This window comes from Lissotriton helveticus, chromosome 1_1, assembly GCF_964261635.1.
Source record: "Lissotriton helveticus chromosome 1_1, aLisHel1.1, whole genome shotgun sequence".
NCBI lineage: Eukaryota > Metazoa > Chordata > Amphibia > Caudata > Salamandridae > Lissotriton > Lissotriton helveticus.
In genome coordinates, this window is record NC_136057.1 from 1,793,500,293 (window position 1) to 1,793,522,724 (window position 22,432).

The 22,432-nt window shown below is 45.6% G+C and overlaps 1 protein-coding gene across 1 annotated transcript in view; it reads left to right on the forward strand.

The window, feature by feature from the left end:
• Positions 1 to 9,997, forward strand: part of RBX1 (ring-box 1) — a 68,223-nt gene extending 58,226 nt beyond the window's left edge. The window contains exons 4-5 of the mRNA XM_078640660.1: positions 8,984 to 9,069; positions 9,814 to 9,997. Of these exons, the coding sequence (XP_078496786.1) occupies positions 8,984 to 9,069; positions 9,814 to 9,826 (99 nt within the window). The 3' untranslated portion in view covers positions 9,827 to 9,997. The remainder of the gene's footprint in view (positions 1 to 8,983; positions 9,070 to 9,813) is intronic.
• The last annotated feature ends 12,435 nt before the right edge of the window (positions 9,998 to 22,432 follow it).

Genomic DNA, 22,432 nt, shown 5'->3' on the forward strand with positions numbered 1-22,432 from the left:
CCTTCGTATGCTACATTTGTGTGCGCTGGAGCGGAGATATATAACACATATATATATATTACTATTTTATGTACCGTGTGACTCCCACTTCGACGACGGGGAATTATTCAAGCATGTGAATCTATGAAAGACACAAATACTGGAGAACCACAGTTTACAGGTAAGTAACTTTTGTTAGTCTTCACCATTCTAGTTAAGGTTGAAATCCCATAGAAAGATGGGGTTCTGGTTTTGTATGGACTATACCGAAATTGTTTCCACAGTGTGTCTGAGAAACAAAAGGCTTTCTCCTGGTGAGTGGTAAATGTGATAGTTTCCAAGCCCACACAGCCTACCTGAACAGACGCCAGCACTCTGCCTTTGCCCCTGGGTGACCAACGCTGTAGGTCTCGCCGCCATCGACATCCAGGAGCGGCTGGAGACTACAGCTCCCAGTGGGCTTTGCGCTGACTTCCTGTCCCCGCTGTCTTCGCGCCCGGAGGCGCTACAAAGCGGAGCCTTGACCTCGGTGGAGCGGGGGTCTTTCCAAACCCACACAGCCTACCTGAACAGACGCCAGCACTCTGCCTTTGCCCCTGGGTTACCAACGCTGTAGGTCTCGCCGCCATCGACATCCAGGAGCGGCTGGAGACTACAGCTCCCAGTGGGCTTTGCGCTGACTTCCTGTCCCCGCTGTCTTCGCGCCCGGAGGCGCTACAAAGCGGAGCCTTGACCTCCGGGACGCGCGCGGGTGACGCCGGGCGGAGCCCGGGCAGAGGGTGGGCCGTCTGTGGCCGTCCGGGGCTGTCAGAGGCTGGGCTGGGCTGGGCTACGTCCCTTACACTCTACCAGCTTTGACGACACACCCTCGGTGCCCGTCCCCGCTGCCCAAACCATGTCCACCCGTTCAGGAAAGCCACTCAGGGGCGAGGTTGAAAGGGGGTCAAACGCCGCAAGCCCGGTCATAGGATCAATGGACCGTTTTATCACCAGGGTGGCGGCGGTGATTGACAAGGAGATCGCTATGTCTGAGCGGCGACTATCTGAAGTCTACCTCCCCTCAAGACGCTCATCCTTGGGGGCAGTCGCACAGTCGCTCACACCAGCCATCATCCGGGTTCAAGCGGGTACCCCGCCTAGTATGGTCGGCGTTTCCTCAGACCCCCCTCAGTTGATTGGTATAGAGCAAAATATAGATAGGCTGGAAAATCTGGCCGCTCTCCTACCTATAGATACAATGGAAGATGGTGGCCCTAGTAACTTGTCCACATCATCACCACCTATTCCCACAAGTGATGTCATCACAGATCCCGAGTCCCCAAAATCGCTTGTACCCCCTATAGTGGTATTAGACGGGAGTTTAGTTGGGGCTTCACCTAACACCGTAACTCCTGATATTAGGCAGGAGTCTTTCCCCTTGGGTAGAAAAGTGCGTAAACGTAAAAAGGGTAGGCTAGTGAGACAGGCTGCCCTCTACCAAAGAGTAAGGAAGTCCCCTGTATCTAGTACGAGAACTACAAGGGGTGCCCCTATGCTGAACGACACCGATATAGAAGGGGATGTTTTGAACTCTCCCAAGGGGTCACACTCAGCCAAGGACCCCAAAGTCATCTGACTTAGTAACAGTTGAAAATATTCTGGAGAAGGTATCTACCCTCTTGAAACCGCTACTAGCACAAGTCAAGGGTTTAGGGGAGAGGATTGACAAACTAGAGCAGTCAACACTGGACGGGTTTCACTCACTCAAAACAACTATTAAACAAATAACTAGAGTAAGTGAAAACAAGGACGTGGGTACAAAGGGGAATGAACTATTAGCTCAGAGAGGCCCTAAGCCCCTATTATCTCAAAACAAAGCTGCTCCTAATAGTCCAGTAATTCCAACACCTAAATCTCCTCCCCATCCCAAAGCAGGCTCAAGTTACAAGGGTCCATTAACACATACAGAGCCTGAGAAAAAAAAGCCCAAGCCTCTTCCACAAAACCAGCAACAGATAACTAGTGGTAAAAAGGAAGTTCAACAAAAATCAGAGGGGAGTAGCAAACCCAGTGGGTTAATGACAGGGGAAGCTCCTAGGCCTGTAACCCAACATTCTGCCCCATCTACCTCCCCACCGGTCCCCAGTCATCCAGCACGACGGATCCCCCCAATTAACCTCCCACCAGACTGTCAACCTTTTGTTGCTGTCATGGTCAATGTGCCCCCCCTAAAGGAAGGTCAGTTGGAAAACCACCAATCACTCAAGAACAAGTGTATCCACTGGCTGAAGGCAAACAAGCCAATCCCCTTGGGTGTGGACGGTATTATCCTAAGTGTCCGCAGAGTGGGATGGGTAGGGCAAGGGAAAAAAATGCAGGAGGGGGATTGTGTAATTATAAACTTCCAAGACCCCAGAGTAGTATCATCCATTTGTACTCCTATCAAAAATATGGGGGCCCCGGGGGTTAAACTGGTAGATCTTTCGTATTTTTACCCTAGGCACCTTGTTAGTCCAAATGGAGGAAGTGTAAGTTCCCCTAATTTTGGTCAAAACTGGGCTGGGGCTGTAGGGGGCAATGGGGAGAATCAAATGTGGGCAATAGGCCCCTGCTGACTGGAAACAGCGAGCAGAGAAGACTCAGTAGGAGCACCACCCCCCCAAACAAACTTCGTAAGTGGAATGGGAGACTCTATAGTAATTTCACAAGATCCCTGTTCTCCTTGTATATCTAGGAGGACTTCTATAGATAGGGGCATTCAGACGCCCAGCGACCCTCCAGCTGTGACGGACCTAGACTATAAGGTTTTCAGCTGGAATGTCGCAGGGATTGCAGGAAAACTGGCTCTTCCGGATTTTACTGCATGGGCTGATGAGCACTCCTTGTGCCTCTTCCAGGAAACATGGAGCTTGGTGCCGGTCCATAGGGTGGGATTTTCCTCATATTCCTCCCCTGCGCGAGTCTCGGAATCTGGGAGAGGGCGACCTTCGGGCGGCATTCTCATCTGGGTAGCGGCTTCTCTAAACTGTAGAGTAGTGGACTTTCCCACAGGTTCCCCGGACATACAAAATATCACCCTTATAGATCAAAGGGGAAGAATTGTTTTAAATGTCTATAATGTGTATGCCCGGGGTACAAAAGGTGGGAGAAAGTCTCCAGTAATAGCTCTCCTCGAGACCCTGTTAAACAATACCCCCCATAAGACACGCACTTTGGTTGCAGGTGATATGAACTGTACGTTCGAGCCCTTGGGCTCGGACGTTTCCCTCGACCAAGATGAGGAGGACGCTAGGTGGGGGATCCCGGCACTGGACATCCCACCGATTAAAAGGTGGACAGAAGTGGCGCTCCAGATATACTCCCTGAGCCTTGAATTTAACTTAAGGGCAGTAAATGGGAGGACTTCCTCGGATAGGGGGGGTGCCCACACCTACAATAGACCAGGGCACACCTCTAGGATAGATTATATTCTAATAGATGTGTGCTTATGGGCTTATGTAAGGGATATGCAGGTGGTCCCTTCGACAGAAAGTGATCACAACTCACTCTCCCTAAAAATGGAACAATGGTGGCAACCCTTAAGGACGACCAACATCAACCTGGCACCCGTACCACCAGATGAATCGGAAGTTTCCCCATGTGGTAGAAGAATTAAATGGGCGAAACTGGTTTTATCCGAGGCAAAGGTTGGGGAAATTAAATCCCATCTAAACCGTGCGGTAACATCTCTCGGAACCCCCTTAGAAGGGGTGGGCAACGTTAGTGGGTGTTTTGTCTCTCTGATTGAAGCCTTAACCAACGTGTTTACCCTCTACCCTAAAAAGCCGGGCAATAAAGTAACTAATAAACCAGTTGATGGTTGGTACACCCACGCATGTAGGGGCTATAAGGCAAAGTTAGTTAGGGCAGTTAAATCCAAATCCCCTACTGTGATCCAGGATGCAAGGAAGGCCTATAAAAAGTCACTTAATTTGGCTAAAAGGGAGTGGGAAAATAAACATTGGGAAGATCTACTCCAGGCTAGTAAAATCAGGGATTCGGGGGCCTTTTGGAATCTCATAAGTAAACGGAGCAAATCCGATGCAGCCATGAGACCCTGTAACATCCCGCCTCAAAGCTGGGTAAAACACTTTGGCTCCCTATACCTCCCTCCAGACGGGGATCTGTCCGTGGGGAGTGATCTCACACTAGCAATTGAACCTCATTCCTATGACCTCTTCACCCCCCTAGAGATCGAGGGGGTTATAGGCTGGGTAGCACCCCGAAAGGCACCGGGCCCGGACGGCCTTCCGGGTGACTTAATGAGGGCTTACCCAGCGGATTGGGGAAGGATCATAGCAGCTCTCCTAAATGATATTATGAGGGGAGGAGCAGTGCCAGAATCCTGGAAAGGGGCGGTGGTTGTACCCATTTATAAAAAAGGGTGTAGGGAAACCCCGGGCAACTATCGCCCCATAAGTCTGATAGACTCCACCCAAAAGATAGCTGGTAAAGCTATCCTTGGTAGGATTCTCCATTGGGTGGAGGAGAATAAAATCCTATCAGACTTTCAGGCAGGTTTCCGGGCTGGTATGGGGACTATAGAGCAGGTGTTTAGGCTGTCCCTTTTGGGGTGGAAGGTGGTGGAACTAGGCAAGGGTAGTCTTTACTTAGCCTTTATAGATCTGAAGACTGCCTTTGACCTAGTTCCCCGGGAAGAGCTCTGGAGGGTCCTTTATGGGTTGGGATTACCACCTTACATCTTGTCCCTTCTCATAAGCCTCCATGCCCACACCTTTGCACAGGTCCGTTGGGGTAAAAACGGAGAGCTCACTGATAAGATACCAGTGTCCAGGGGCGTAAGACAGGGCTGCGTCTTGGCGCCCACCCTATTCTCGCTATATCTGAATGGGGTGGTAAAACATCTTCAACAAGAACCAGACGACGCCCCCTGTCTTGGAGGTGTTCGCATCCCAACCCTGCTTTTTGCGGATGACACGCTCCTGATCTCGAAGACCCCACAAGGCCTGCAGAAATTAACACGATTCCAGGAGTTCTGTGAGGCAAAAGGGTTAATAATAAATGTGGACAAAACGAAATACTTAGTTGTAAATCCACCTAAAAAATTGGGCTGCCCACCTACACTTAATTCTATCCCCCTAGAGAAAGTAGCCGAATTCGACTACCTAGGTATCCGGATTACGGACAGGATGTCTTGGGCTAACCACATTGATAAAATGGTCCTAAATCATAGGAGAGTAGGAGGAGCTCTCATGAGGGAATACAGGGCCTCAACCAGGAGATCACTTACCCCAGTACTCGACATCTACAAGGCCAAAGTAGCGACATCAGCCTTGTATGGGGCAGAATTGTGGGGCCACTGCCGAATGGATGCCCTAGTGACAGCAGAGAGCAAGCTTCTAAAATCTTTCATCTCTGTTCCATTGAGCACACCATCAGTACCAGTGTGGATGGACATGGGATGTAAAAACATCAAAGACCAGGCCCAGCTTCGCCCGCTCCTGTTGTGGACAAGGATTTGGAGGAGCGAAGAATTAAAACCCTATGCTGATGCCCTGGGAGATATAATGAGCCAGGGGGGTTGGGCTAAGATAAGATGGTTAAGTGACACCAAAAAGCTTTTGGAGAACATCGGCCTAGGAGATTGCTGGTCATCTCGTTCAGCCCCTCCAAAAGAAGTTGTTAAGGCGCTTTATTGGAAATGGACTGCGGAGCGTCTAATTACAACCTCTAACCACTGCAGGTCCACTGCCGCCTTTCTACAAATTAAAGACACTGTGGCCTTTGAACCCTACCTGGACTTGATTACTCTCCCCTATGACCGAGCACTTTATTTTAAATTCAGAGTTGGTTCCCTCCCGCTAGGTGCTTTGGTATCGAAATGGTCTCTTGTGGCCCGTACTTCTCCCAACTGTGCATCTTGCCCGAGTAAGGTTGAGTCCATTGTGCATGTTTTGTTTGAATGCCCGGATTACGCAAGGCCTAGGAGTTTCTGGCTGAAACCACTCTGCCGGAATATGGGCACACGCAGTCACTTAGTAGCCTTGCGTATCCTAAGCACGGACACTTCCCCTCCTATTGTGTGCGGAATAGCTACATTTTTAAAACAGTTTTGGCTTATTCGATGTAAGAGATTGTCAGTAGCTGTTTAATTCTCTTTTTAGTTAATTTATTAATGGTCTTTCACATCTTCTTATCTCTTTTAATATTTTTATACTGACTTCTTGCGGCAATGATTTTTTGTACATTGTATTGATTGTATTGTAAATGTGCTTATAAGATATCTTGCATATCGAATAAAAGCTTATGACTGACTGATAGTTTTGTTATGGATCTGCTTGATGTGATTTTTATTCCCATGTAGTCGCAGGAGGACAGCTTCTCCACTGGGAATGGATTGATGTGCAAGGAGTTGCAATGAATGACTGCAGTCCCACCGTCCTTCCTGTCTTGCAGACGACTTAGACATTTGATGATGAAATTAGGAGACGCTAGGATATCCATCCTTGGGGGCGGATTACTGATGTAACCACGTTTTGGTCAGGAATAACATCAATCTCATGAAACAGGATAGTTTCTGATATCCGTGACATGTTTATTATGTCTGAATAACCATTTAGGAAATGAATAAAAAGTGGACCTATACTAAAACACAATGTGTGACCAGAAAAGATAAGTTATCAAAAATATATTTTCTTTTTATACATACGTATTTAAATATTTTCTCTTTAGTTAAAGAAAAAAAGGAATAATGAAACAAAGTGGTCATGGCTAACATAATTTGTATCACAAATTATGTTAGCCATAACCACTTTGTTTTGTTGTTTATTTCTATATATGTATTGAGTTTCTTATTTTGATCTTGGGTATTTGTATTTATTTATGTTTAACGATATAACACCATGTTTGATATGCCTTAACAAAATATGATGTATTAGGCCATGTATGAATAGGATAAATATGTGTATATATATCATTAACAATAATCCTACATTTAACCTGTATTGCATGCAAAGGCAAAAGGAAAGAAAAAATTGTATGTATCAAATTTGTTACTGATGTTTTATTTGTCCTTTTTCTTTAACTAAAAAGAAAAAATATTTAAGTACTCTTATGTATAAAAAATAATTAAAAGAATTTTTTTGATAACTAATCCTTTTCTTGTCACACATTGTGTATTAGTATGGTCCACTTTTTATTCATTTCCCAAATGGTTATTCACACATAATGTAACCCTAATTTAGAAAATGTATTCAGGGGTACTCCTATTTTCACACGTTTGTGCCCTGTTTAGCCACCTATCTCCAATTGTATAATATAAACCTCAGTGTCCTCTCTGAATCCCTGGGCTTGTTTTCCTGGTTGGGCGATAAGCGGTATCAAGATCAGGTTCTCAGGATGTACATTCTGTGTCTTGAAGTGTGTTTTATGTGTGACGGTGTTTGTCGCAACTAATATATCGTTGGGTTGTAAAAAGAGGGTCGAAGCAGTACCTTGGTAGGATTTTACAAGAGCTCCAATGTCTTCCTCAGATGGCTGAGTGATCTCCTTGGCCAGTGGCTATCATTGGCTAGCTGTATGGATGGCCAGGGTAGTGTTATGGCATGGATGTGTGGGAGAGTGTCTATCATGGTTGTGATTTTTAGCTCCTCGCTAAAATGGTAAATTTTCATTTCTAGCGTATTGAAACTGTATTGCCAGTGTGGTGTGTGGTCATGATGTTATGGATGTGCCAAGGGTTAGCCTCATCGGCTAGATCTGGTGTTCTGACTGCTGGACTGCATTGTCATCTATGGACCTCCTGGTGCTAGAGATCGGTCTTCTCTGCTGTAAAGGAATCTGTCTTCTGTGTGTCTTGATTACTGTTATGCTGCTTTTGCATGCTTATTCATCTGACCTCTAGGTGCTTAAGCTGGGTATATTCGGAGTTCAGGGTATACATTTGGTGGTTGACTGTGGGTGTCTTTGTCAGGATGGGGTCGTGGATGACGTTGTCCTTCAGTTCTCTTTAGGTAGCTCTGAGGATCTGGTGGACTCCTATACTGTGGAATAATAGAAGTCCGATATGAGTGTTTCAGGTAAATATTTAGGCAGTCTGTGCTTGAAATTTGTTTGCTATATTAGAGAGGTTGGGTTGGAACTTTTTTTCTTTTGTGGGATAATTTAGTCTTTTGTCAGGAGTGGGGTTGTTCTGCTCGTTCATGGTTAAGGTTGTCATGGTTTGTGTCTGGACCTGTGTGCGATTTCCTTAGGATGGGTGGTGTTGCCCCTTAGGAAGGTTAGTGCCTTTTGCTAGCTCAGCCCATTCTCCCGTTTGATTAGTAGAGAGATCCTTGTGATCATATTCTGCTGCTGCGCAGATCATGTGTTCTTGGGGTGCAACATTTCAGCTTCTGTCACATTTCTTAATGCAATGCATTTCTATTTTTTTAAACCACGTATTTGATTTTCATAACATAAAGGCAATTATCAATGATACATCTGTCACCAACACATAAATCACGCATTGATTCCACGAATCAGTACATCATGTAATCATTAACAAATGCAAAATGGATACCATACATTTGTGACGGCGATAACTAGCATATATGCGATGCAGTTCTATTACGCTAGGATTCTATCTTCAAGTCTGTAGTCACAACAGTAACAGTTCATGAAAGAGCTAGCAGTGATTCGTGAACTTCTGGTTCTGGTACCCCTGCAGGCACCCCTGGTATACTAGTTTGAAAGCCATTTACGCTTTAGTTCCATTTCCTTTGCTGCATTTTTGCCCTCAAGACTGAAAAATGAGATCGTTCCCCTCATTCATGTTTTCATTCACCGTGCCTTAAGCATTGGATCATTTATGCCACGTTCCAAAACCTTCTGGCCCTTTGGCCTCTCTTGCTTAGCCCCCCTCTCTCCCCGACCTCCTTTAATACCTCTGGATTACTTCTCAGTCCTTCTCAACCCCTCTCCTTTCCTGGAGAAGTACCGGGTTAAAAAGCAGCTGAGTAATATCTGTTTCTTTTTTCATTTCCAGCATGCTTTTCATTTCCACTGCATATCGCGCTGGTTGAAGACCCGACAGGTGTGTCCACTGGACAACAGAGAGTGGGAATTCCAAAAGTAAGATCCAGTGTGTGGGTTGCTTATCAGAGTGGGGCGACGGGGAACGCACAGGGCTAGAGATGGGTGGGGTGGTATTTGTGCACCACACAATGTTGGATTAGAAGGATTCCCTTTGCCGCAAAGCTGTCTGTGACGCCACTGCTTCAATTCTCCCAACGTCAGCACCTGGAAGATGTGCCCACTTCTGCAGTGTCCTTTCCAGCTTTTTGTTCTGTAGTGGCTCAGGAGCTGGAGCCTTCGATGACGGGCCACAACAGTTTGTCAAGTTTGAATATTGCATGTGATCCCCGGGTTAGGGCAGTTTGGCATTGGGGTATGTGTAACTAAAATATGAGACCTTGGGCCTAGTTATAGACCGGATACGTCCAGGACACCGGGCAATTCAAACCTTCTCGTAGTGCTTGCACAACAAAATCCATCCTTTAAAGCATGGTGATTTCTTTCTGGAGTTGACAAGGCACAGCTGTTTAACCCTAGCTTGCCCAAGATGTCTTGGTATCTGTGCCATGAGCAATTTTTATTATATGAAGCGATTTCCTTCTATGTTCAGTTGGCTCCTGTACGCTGGGGTGGTGCCTTCCGGCCATTAAGACTGTTATAATTCCCGCGGGCAAAACTTTGATGTAGGGTCCCCCTCAGTCCCGGTGTATGATTTGGACATAAGTAGTTGACCAGCATTCTGTAAGACCATGATCATGGCAATAATTCATGATATCCTAATTGTTTTCTTTTCTCTCCCAGGTATGGACACTAAGCTGTACTAGGAACCCTTGCCACCATACAGTTCCTAGTCTGCTTGTCTCTGTAATGAAGACTTCTTTGTTTGGGCTGTGTCGGACTTTGCAACAGTGGTGCCAGATTTGCTTTTTGTTTAACCTGTTTTTTGTCTAGATCTTTGTTTTAAATAAAATATGTATCTATCCTACCGTTTTGTCTGTGGGCTTCTTCTAACTTTAAACTGTTTCTTGTTGTAGTTTGCTGCAAAGTTCTTTCCTTTCAATATGAAGCCGGACTTCTAATATAGGACATAGCCGTTATCTTACTTTCCGTAGTATATATCTGCTTCGGTTTGATGGTGCTCTAGCATTGGATCTTAAGTAGATTAACATGTTTTGTGGCATAATTGAGGTGATCCTGAGTTTCTTTACATAGCAGTTTTTTTTGGTAACCTATTTGGAGGGTCAGATGTCCTTGACGTAGCCATGTGGAGTCCTGCTACTAATTTTCTTTTTCTGACCAATCTCCTGACCAGAATTTGCCATCTGTGCTAGACTCTGTTGGGCGATAACTTTACGTACAAAGTGGTATTCCTTTTTAAGATGAGTGGGAAGCCTCCATGACTAGGCCACTCATGGCTAACCTATGGGTGCAGCTGATAATCGTAGCACACCTGTACCCCATTTGGGAGACGGCCTGCCACTTCTCGCTGTTCCCTCTTCCCAATTAAAAGAAATGTGTGTATGAGAAGTATAACCATGGGATGCCCCAATAAATACATGTAGCCTATAAGATTGTGAGATGCTCCATAGGATTTAGTGGTAGTCTGAGCATCTCTCCATTTGACTTATGTCCCCCTGCTTTGCACTCCTTCGCATCCACACCTATCTCACATATCTGAAGTTTTAAAACACATTTTATCCCTCCACTATCCTTTTTCAATCAAAATTAACAGACTAACATGTTTCACTTCTCAAATTCCATATTCCATTTTCAACTATAGTAATATACTGCCCAAATAACTGAATAACATATCTACTACTCAAATTACTTCATATTTATACTATACTAATTTTCAACACTAATCCTTTATGGGTTCCGGAGTGGCGTGCTACTCGCCAGAAAAGCGCTTCAACGCCCATCAGGGGTAACAAGTGCTATATGAATGCAAATCTTTCTTTCCCTTTTATCCATCCGCTATCCTTCTCACTCCAAGTAACAGACTAATATCTACCACTGAAATTACCTCATATTTCACCATATTAATTCACCACTAATCCTCTATAGGCTCCCTGAATAGCATGCGTCAACAAGCGAGCGATAAATAAATACAAACCTTTGTCCTACTCTATCCTTCTGCTATCATTCCAAATCCAAATAACTGATTAACCTATCCACCACTTAAAATGTACTTGCATGTTTCACTATACTAATTCAACACTAATCTTCTGTGGGTCCCGGAGTAGCGTGCTACCCGCCAAAAAAGCACTTCGACGCCTCATCAGGGGTAGTAAGCGCTATATAAATGCAATTACAATACAATGTGACCATGGCAAGCACAAATGAGTTTGCCATTATACCGGAGCGTCCCAAGATCGCGGACTCCTGCTTCACAAGCAACCGCCCCCTCTTATCTGCTAGCACCCAACTTTGCAGTCCAAGCTCCATGTGCATATAGATGAAGAAGAAAAGGCAAAAACTAATATTAAATGAAGAACCGTGTTCCAGGAACCAGTTGTAAATTCAACTGTATATATTGGTTGGGAATAGCACACAACTTCAATGTAGCAGGAAGCATCTTTTTCTTTCACCATCCCTGCACGGAGCCAATTCCACGATGTGCCCCTCTTTTGTAAGGGGAGCAACACCTTAAGAAAAGCCCTTTACGAGGGGCATGTCCAAAGACTCATATCTAGGGGGCTGCCCTAGAGACCCCACAATACAGAGGCAAAATAAAAGTAAGCAAAAATATGGTTTACTAGCAGCCCGTCCCGACCTTGTCCGGGTGCAACAGGCTTCCCCGACCCCTGCCCGCCCCGACATTGTGCAGCAGCCCTGGCCCCTGCCGGCCCGTGCCCCGACCGCCCCGACCCCCGCCTGCCCCGACATGGGTCCCCTTACCTGAGCCGCCGCTCCTCTCGTCTGTCCGCTGCTCGCACCGCCCCTGGCCTGTCCGCTGCTCGCCCCGCCGCTGGCCTGTCCGCTGATCCTCACGTCACCGCTCTTCTCCCGCGCCATGTCCGCCGCTCCTCGTCGTGCTCCTGGACGCCGCTCCTTCCCGCGCTCCTGACGTGAGCACGCACGTCGAGGCCGGCGCTACTTCGGAGGACTACTTTTTTTTTTTTTTGCTGTAAATATTTTAAATATTTTTTTTAAAAAATTTATATAGCCTATAACCATCTACACACCCTGACGATTCCAACGGTGTATCTGGTGTGTGGATTGGCGCTGTGGTTCCCGAGTTTACCCGCCTCAAAGGCTGAAAGTTCTTCCTTACTTATAATAGTATAGATTGTGGGAAAATATTGCACATTTGTATTAGGTAAATACATTTGTAAGTAACGAATGTATGATCTTTTCCTACAATATACCATACTTCTGTTTACTGAAAGATGCATACGTAGACAAAAGGTTCACATTTTGATTTGAGAGACCTCTATATCTGGGCAGAGGAAGGTTCATGCCTGGTTGAAAAAACTGGATGTTTCCATTAGATGAGTAGGCAATCGAATCTAGGCTTGAGGCGACTTTACTGCTGCAATCTGAAGAGGGGAGGAGAGGTGGACTGCCTTTTGTTGCCAACTTGGCTTAATCCTCGTGCTTGATATCAGCTGTCCAGTCCGCAGCCATTAGGAGTTTGGTGTCACCAAAACTGCCTAGACTGGATACCTGTGACGACTCCTTACCCTGACCAAGAATTGAAGCTTCGAGCAGACTCATCCTATACTCTTACGTTCATGAACTGTCCAACCACCATGCTGCCTTTTTGTTTCACTTGTGAGTACTGCGGACGTGTGAGGTTCCATTCTTTGCTGCAGTTTCATTGTGCCCCGGTCTGCATGTGAGGAGCAATGGGCGCAAACCACACTTGTACTGACTGAGCCACCAGGGTCCAGTGCTGGCTTTGCTCGGACACAAATCTGAAACTGCCATTGCTTGTGACTCTCAGTAACACTTCACCCTCAACGCAAGCTAATGTAAATAGAAGTAACTGCTTCCACGACGGATTAGGGTAGAATGCTGCATGACTTGGACAGTACTTGCTAAGTGTTGTGCACAAAGCTTTCCTGCAAACCATGCATGGAAACACCATCCTACCATCACCTTTCAGTAGAGTACGAACTGCAAGTTCATGCCCTGCAGACCAGTTGCTGCCCTTAGAGATGGTGTTGCACTTATAATTGAAGTTGTATCCTTATCATGCAACTGAACAATGAGCGCAGCGGATTGAGATACTGCCTATCAGCAATCCATTATTATAAACATTTACCAATGCCATGATACTTCCAGAAGTTAATAGGTATGGTGGATGCCCCTAATGCATGTAAAAGTTCCATAGGGAGGACAGATTAAGAGATCCGCTCTTGTGACAACCTGAATGCTGAGATGACCCGTGACTTGGAGTGCTATAATGCAAGCCTGGGGCCTGCTGTGCGCGGGGCAGATGAAGGATACGGTAGCAAAGCAGCTGAACAGGGGAGCCCACCGAAAACTATGGCTTTGTCAGGATCTGTTCACCTATGGTGGAAGGACAGTTGCCACATGCTCTCCTACATTTTTTCATGCCTCGGAGTTTGAGGGACGATGTGACTGAAACTAGTCAAATTCTGTAACACATATCCACAAAAATCTGTTAGCACACAAGTGTATCCTGCTCCCCTAGGTTTCCTACAACCAATGTCTGAAATCTGTACTAATACAACTTAAGTGCTCACGTTCAATATTGTGAATTCAGAAGCAGGCAGCGACAACACAGCAACTATTTTTCGGGGGTGTGGGCAAATACTCTAGCATTATTTATGAAACAAGATCTGTGGCCTTGAGACATTTCAGGAGCCCAAAAATCCATGGTACACTCTTAAAATGGGGGAGTTCTTAGGTACCCGTAGCTATTTCGGAGCGGTGAGCTTTTCTGAAGGTATAGTTGTTTACTGTGGCGCACTACCAAGTTTCATGGTTTCTGGTGGATACCATAAAGAAAACCTAACTACATTGTTTCTAATCGTCCGTGTAGAACAGAAATTCAATAGGCCCATAACTAGATGGACTAGCTTCACCACTGGTGATGTCCAGTATTGTACAGCTAGCCAGCTCTCCACACGGAAGCCAACTGGGCAGCCAGGATGGGAGTTCCAGGCTATTTGAAAAGCTCTTTCACTAAAAGTTGAAGTTGTTGAGCTTTGCAACCTGGCACTTGAATCCTGCCTACACTTGTTTCTAGATGAACTACAAATCTTAAGAGACTGGAAGAGACCGTAGCAGAGTACGTGCTTTGCCCTCTAAAGAGGTCACCGCCTCTTAGTTAGTCAGAAGCCATTGTACCCCATTTGCTGCATGTATCGAGGTCTAGTCTAGAATATTATTTGTAAGATCGATCATTGTTAGAAAGATACATTTTTTGTTGTTGCTGTACCAGCCTTGAAAATATATTCATTACGTTTTCTAAACCTATTGAGGATTCCAAATGACTCATGAGCGTTTAATATTGATGTTTATCCCTTGTTGTACCCAAGCATACGTCCACTGTGTTGAGGAGATGGTGTCCGATTGCTTTAATGCCATCTAATGGGGTTAGTAAGAAGCAGGCTTTTTTTATTAGCTTTGCACTGTTTTTTAAAACACACGTTCGCTCTGCATTGTAACCTCCTTTCCTTTCCAAATTCAATGCACAGACATTGCTGGACCTGAAGCAAGCACTCCCATTTGGGATCAAATTATGAAATGACAAAAAACAAATCTCTCTTCATGCAGATTACTTTGTGGTCTTTATTACAAATCAAGACCAGTTGGGTGGGTTAGGGTGAACGTGGAAGAGTATTCCCCCTCATCTGGATAGTCAATCAGTAGTGAGAAGGCCCCGATTTTGGAAATGAGTTTCCTGATATTGCGAGTGCTGAACTGTGGTAAATGGGTGGTGAAATATTTTAACAATTTTCATAACCGCCGAGAATCGAAGTTTATATTCAGTGAATTGAGAAAACAATTTTTACAATCTCCAGAAATTTAAATCATGTGAGCATGCCATAAGTTGTACTGAAGTGATAGTTCTGCTCAAGTTACTATTCTTTGTACAGTCTCTTTAAATTTGTCACGAGTTATGTTTATTCAGAATACTTAAGTTTTAGCTTTGTAGATTTATTACCAAGAATTTGTCAATTTCATTTTGCCAATAAGGTCAATGAAGTTACAGCTGTTAGTAGGGGTGGTGTAAAATTGCGTACCACTGTGCTTGCGAATGTAAAATCTGTTTTAGATTAATTTAGTGACCCTCTTGGTGAGCGAAGGCCACTTAAAGGAAACCAGAGTATTTAAAGTTAAACTTTCTGGCATGAGAAACGATATATGTAAATGGATCATAACAGTTTTTACAATTGAAGTCATGAAAAGTATTCAAAGAATCTCCCATCAAGGTGATAAAAATTCTTTGAGTTTATTGTGGCCCATCTGGTTGGTGTTGGCAGTGAATGGCAAAGACTGCTCAAACGTTGTTTCAGCAAGTGGTGGTGTTGCGTCTATGCATGGGCATCGCAGAACAGTGTGAAAAGATGTTTGCACATGTAGATGCCTACCATATTTAGAGTGGTCTATATCCTACACTTGAGAGAATACTGAATATGCAGCATTGGTCTCTGGCCAGAGGTGAAATGCAGTTACTAGGAGGTGCAGTTCGATACCTACTATAATGTTTAATCTGAACTAGACCGTGGTCTATGTTCTGAGTCCATTCAGGAGTGTCGGTGAATAACCCAACTATAGCAAATGGCTCCTGGAGCCGCATTAGAACCCTTTAGAGGAACCCTCTAAAGCGCTGCAGGGGCTAACACAGCCATGACCCACGTTCTGAAGAAGCCACACCCAGGAGCAGCAAGAGGCAAACCGTAGTAATGGTTATTCCACAACCGGCTCGTAGGAATGAGTACTAGAGAGCCATGTCTGGTTTATTCTCTGAGGAGTGGACACTGTGGCGGCAGAATAGCAACCGTATGGACTATCCCAAGCAGACGGCTGACTCTGGTTATAGGAGGGTCACATTCCCCCCCTCCCCCCCCCCCCCCCCCCCCACTGTGATAGACATCGCAGGGACAACCCTAAAAACTACCTCCTCGTATTGGTTTGGCTGCCAGTTTGAGGAGTGCAACCACAGAGGGAAAAGGTGTTCATAGTTATGTATAAAAATGTTTGTGTAGGAGAGAGTTGAATGTTTGTTTAAATGGTAAGATTGTAGATGTTGGTCACAAAAATGTCGGCCTGTTCCATTTTAAAAATAAATGTACTGGCAGATTCATGCTTTTATCTTGTAAGTAACATGCTTTTGTAGTGCAGGGTGACTGTGCTTTTTCCTCTTTGTGAAATTTGGGCAAACAGTGCTAATAAATTGATCTTCTGATAGCCAAAATACCAAAAGTTTGTGGGATTTTCGATTTGTGCACAATTTTTTATTTTATTTTGTGAACGTGTTAATATTTGATAGTCCTTTAAAAAAATATATATTAGCATTTTAACAATTGTTATACATTACAGCAAATAAAAACAGTACAGAAGAGGAGGGGGAGTTGGAGAGGGAGGGCAGGCGCATGGAGGTGGGGGGGGTGACAAACCAGGCTATGGTTCTCCGGCAAAATGTGGCAGAGGGTATGAGGCCGAAATGACCTTCGTAGGTAGATGATTGTTTCTGTAATTGATTAAAGGAACAATAATTGCCATACTGAAACGGGTCACAACCACGGGCAAATTAATGTTATGCCAGGGCCTCAAGTCTCCAGCAGACAATGAGCTGAACCATCTGGGGAGACCTAGAAGGGGAGCAGCCTACTTTGCTTATGGGCAGTCTTGGAGAATAGCAGCTTAATGCCATACATTGCAAGCACTGTGACCACATGCCAGACAACTCCCCTGTCCCCGAAATTCGAAGGTGTATGAGCTCCCCAGGGGATATAGGCCACCTGATCCACAAGTCTCCTCAAGAGACAGTCCAGCTAGCCAACAGAAGACCCCCTGCAGTTGGACCGCCAAGTAATATCGCTCAAAACACTGAGCTCCAAGTCCACCCACTTCGACTGGGAGGCACAAGTTGGCCATCACAACTGTGTTCTTGTGAGCTAAAGTACTTCACCCAGTAGCATATCAAAATTGCTAAAAAAAATTATATGCTACCGCAAAGCATCATGGGAAATTTGGTAAAGTAATGCAGGAGCCGGGGCAGAACCATCATCTTGGAGAGGGCAACCCATCCTGTGAGCGCAAGCAGAACCATTTTGCAGACCGCAACCTTGGTCCTGAAAGTTAACACCTCTCTGAGGTTGCTATCAAGGCGTTTAAGGTCAGAGTGGTAGATCCTGATAGTTGATAGTGAAAGGAAGTTCCCTCATATTTGAAGGGTTCCCCCCCACCCGTGTTCCAAACGATAATCCGTTGCCTCAAAGAGGAGGGAGTAGAGGCATGATTTTTGCTAGCTGACTTGCAGACCATTGCAAAAGTTCCTCAGAATCACTGCAATCACAGAGTGGTCTCCCAAGAGGTCACAGATCAGAATGAATTTGCATAATGGGAGACTACGTGTGTTCCATCTGGATTCTGTTTTCTTCAACAATGGTTTGTGGTATTAGTTCAACTGACATACTTGATATCAATTGCCTTCTACCAATTGGCCATACAGATCTCCAGGGGGGTCTTTCTCTTTTCACACTAGTTACATCATCTGGATCATTTGATTACTCTTGTGGTCTTCAGTGTGTAGTTCAACACCACTTTCAAGATTTCAGAACTGTAACTGGTGTAAGATTCTGCTGTCCTTCGCTCCCTTTTAGTCCTTCGAGATGTGTAGGCACAGGAGATTTCTAACTTGGTTCAAAGAACACTACTTCATACTTGCACCTTAATCTTTAAGTGTGTGATGTATGCACCTAATTGGGTATGCCCGCATATTTGAGAGCAGTGTTTGGGATTAGGGTGACTTGGTAGGGACCTTTCCACTTTGGCTCCAAGCAGGATTTTACACACGTTTCTTCACCAAAACCCATTCCCAAGGGTTAAGGTTTTGGCACTGCTCCTGATGTGGACTGGCAGTGATGGCTCCAACCGAATGAGAAGCAGAACGCACCACATCAGCAAATCCCTTGCAGTATTATGTCTTCTGTGATATTTATGCGTGCATTTGTGGGTACAGCTGGCAGAATCATAGGTCTACCCATGAGAATTTCATGCGGTGATAATCCCATTTTCCTGTCAGGGGTGCCTCGAAGACTCATCAAAACCTATGATAAACCATCTGGTCATTTCAATAATGTGGATGTATCGTGACTTCAAGGTTCTGTTTACATGCTTTACTATCTCCATAGCCTCAGGACCGTATCTACAGTGTAGTCTCTGTTCCGCCTGAAGATCCACACAGCATGTTAAGGATCTCAATATTGAAATGGGTCACTTAGTCTGACTGCAGAGAAACCGGGAATCTGAACCTCTGAATAAGTTTTCTCAGAAGAAGCTTAGCTACAGTCACTGCCATTTCTCCACGTTGGGTAGGGTTCAATCAATCTTGTTTTGTATAGCACGTCTAATCCCCCGAGAGGGTATGCAGATGCTGAGGGCTTGGCTTCTTTGGTTGAGATCAGTTAAATAGCCAGGTCTTGTATGCCTTTCTGTATTCTAGAAGAGAGGATGAGGTCCAGAGGTGGAGTGGAAGGCCAGTCCACGACTTAGCAGTGAGGTAGGAAAAGTTGCATCCTCTACTGTTGCAACGACTGATGCCAAAGGTGGGAGCGAGGGAGACTGAGCGCAGGTGCCTGGAGGGCTGTGGAACTTCATGCAGTGGTTGATGTTTGCTGGTCCTTGATTGAGAAGGGTTTGTAAGTGTGGATCTGCATCATGAATTGGCACTCTTCTTGAATGGGGAGCCATTGGAGCTTCCTGAGGTGGGGAGGGTTGGGGTTTGGGTTCATTTGGGGAGGTCGAGGAGGAGTCTGGCCTCTGAGTTCTGTATGGTCTCCGTCTCTACAGGAGATGAGCGGGGATTCCTGCGCAGAGTGTGTTGCAATTGATTGTCCAGCCGGCTGGTGACTTGAGCTTAAGTGACGGTACATCTGGTGTTGACTGGGAGCCATTTAAAGATTTTCCGGCGCATGCGTAGAGTAAGTAAGCAGGTGGAGGGGACTGCATTGATCTGGTTTTTCATGGTGAGCTTGCTGTCCAGGATGATGCAAAGATTGCAGTCATGGTCTGTCGGTGAGGGTCCCAGTTCAGAGGGCCCCCAGGAGTCGTTCCACAGGGAGGTGTTGATCCCGAAGATCAGCACTTCAGTTTTCTGTGAGTTTTAGGCAGTTTTTAATCCAGTCGGCGACACTCGTCATGCACCTGTGGAAGTTGGCCTTTGTAGTAGATGGGTCTTCTGATAGCGAGGGTATGAGATGGGTGTTGTCTGCGTAGGATATGATGTTTAGTCCATGGGATCTGATGACGTCACCAAAGGGGGTCATTTAGGTGTTGAACAGTGTGCGGCTGAGGAATGAGCTTTGAGGGATACTAGACGGAATCTCTGGGTTCCTCCGGTGAGGAAGGAGGCGTCTCCTCGTATTCCGATGTGACGTGAGGTGGTTGGATACAGTGTTGAATGCTGCTGAAAGGTAGAGGAGGATCCGGCCTACTGTGAGCTGGTCCCAGGCAATGAGTAGGTTGTCAAGTTTAGCATCTGTGGGAGTGAGGAGGCTGTTTAGGTCAGTGGGTTGGGGGTTGGAGTTTTTGTAGATGCTGGAGAGTCCACCGGGGTTCCTGGGAAGGATTGGTGGTGTTTTCGATGGCTGGGGAGCTGGAGAACTCTCAGACTATGTTGAAGACTTCTTTGCTGTGGTTGGAACTGGCTTCGTTGTGGTCCGCTCCTTTTCATGTCTTTCAGGAGTTGGTTGTATTGTTTGAGGGTTGTCTTGAAGGTGACTTGGTCTGTGGGGTCCTTGCTGGCGCCTCATTTCCTTTCTAGTCGTTTGCAGTTATGTTTCGAGTTTATCAGTTCTGTGGTGTACCAGCTGGTGTGTTTGGTGGATCTCTTGGATCTGGAGGGCTTGACAGGGGCGACTGTCAGCGCTGTCTGGCTTTGGCTTGGTGCATAAATCTGTAACATCTACACAGTACGGTTCAGTTTCCTCCCTATCAATTTAATTCTCAGGTAATGGTAATAACTAGCTGGATTTGGAGCCTAACCACATTTTAATACAATGTTCATTGCGGCAAGTTTTTGTTGTTCATACTTTGGAAGTCTGCTGTTTGTCAACTACTGTGTTTATGTATGGGTGAGCAAAATCTCAACTGAGTTATGGACCATGACTGTAAGAGGTTGTCCCATCACCACGCTCTCACATCTCTCAGAACTAACACAAACAGCTGCAACCGCTTTAAGGCAGCCGGACAGTCCTGTGGCAAAAGGGTCAAGTGCCACAGGTCTTCATGAATCTCCATGCATCTGAGTGAGCACTGAGAAAGTGCAGCACTCCTCCTCACTGCAAAACAATGTGAACATCTTATTGTGATCAGGCATTCCTAGCGCCGGGACATGACACTCCGATCTAAGAAAGCTTTTAAGCTATCTTTGTCCCCTGGAAGTGGATTAGGCACATCTTTGTGCATTCGCTTCAAGTAAAGGCCTTAGCCACTAGGGAAACGTTCGGTATCCACTCAACAGTAGCCAACCATTACCAGGAACATTCTGACCTATCAGAGTTGTGGGTGGACTCCTCTTTAGAATTGTCTCTATTCTTTCCTGTGATTCCCTTCTCATTCCTTTCTCAATATATGTCCCAGATACAGGACTTCATTTTGACAGTATTGCAGTTTGCTTGAGGACACCTTGTGTCCATTCTTAGCTAGGTGATTTAAAAGAGCAACTGTGTCCTGTCTTCTGATGCCACAAGTAAGTTGTCAATGTACTGCACAAGAACTGAACTGATTGTCATTTGCTGAGTCTCAAGATTATTTTTCAAGATTTAATTAACGGTCGATGGACCATCTGTATACCTTTGTGGTACTTGGCACCATGCCAAAACCCTATCTCTGAACACAAATGAGCACATAAAATGGCTATTTTCATGCAATGAAACCAAGCAGACCTGACCAAGATCCACAACAGTAAACCCTTCTGCAGTGCAGGGAATCTGATACAATATTGGTACTGGATTCAGTACCACGGGACAGCATGAAGTAACTATGTTAATCTGTCGAAGGTCCTCTACAATCTGGTATTTCCCATTGGGTTCCAACAATTTCCTTCAAAATCCCTTGTTTTAGGTTCAAATCTGTTATTTCTTTTCAATAGTACAAACCAGAAAATACCACGTAACTAAGTAAAATCTCGCTCCAAAAATAAATCCAATCAACATTAAAAAGGAACCAGCAATCCCAACAACCCACCTCCACTAAGAGACCGAAGTGTCTCCTGCGTGCCAACCCCGGGACCGCTTGTCATCCGTATGAGATGTCCGGCAACTTCAGGCATAGCAAACAAAGGTTTTGGGGGTAGGTCGGTTCTCAAAACATCGCAGATAGAAGAGCAATGTAAGGGCACTAAAGCTCCCTGTAGGAGTCCCCATGGTTAGTCAGTGTAAGGGTTAATCTCTCCATTCCCAAAATATGCCAGAGTCTGTGGCGTCATCCAGTGTGGGATGGAAGTTTCTCTGTACCCCTGTTGAAGAGGATGGTTTGGAGGGCTGCTCCTAGTGCCGGACCAACGTGGCACCCCCAGTGAGATTTGAGTGGGAATGTGAGGACGTTTGGTAAGCCCAAGATAACATGTAGGAAAGCAGGGTAGTTGCGTGTCAAAGTGGGTGTCAGTGTTCAAGAAGACAGTGTTCTAGTAGCATGTAAGCTTTGGGCAATTCCATAGGAGATGAAGCAGAGTCCCAGGGGACCCACAGCCTTGCCAACAGTCCAAGCTGCGCAAGGGATTACTCCCATGGATTCGTACTGGGGTGAGGTACCAGTTGGTGGCTATTTTAGTAGCTGTCTCAATGCTTGCAGTGTTGTGCACTGTATGTATCAGAACCCCTGGGAGGAGGAAACAACCTACTGTGAAATGCCTGCTACTCAACACCAGATCGATGGTGAAACATAGCATAGAACTGGCAGATCTAATACAGGAAACCGAAGTGAAGATAGCTTTCATAACGGAGGCCTGGACAGACGCCGCCTCAGGCCCTGACATTGTTAAAGCCACCCCCTTGTATTATGGGTGCCATGTCCAAAATAGAGAAAAAAGGAAAGGCGGAGGGCTGGCCATAATTTATCATAATTCGGGCAGAGGGTCCTTTCAGCCCAGCACCACCGACCAATTTGAAGCTCTTGACTTTAACTTTACGTTGTCTAACCATCAAACCCTAAAAGGCTGTCTCATGTACAGGCCCCCTGAACCCAAATCCCCTTTTCTTACTGGGCTAACTAACCC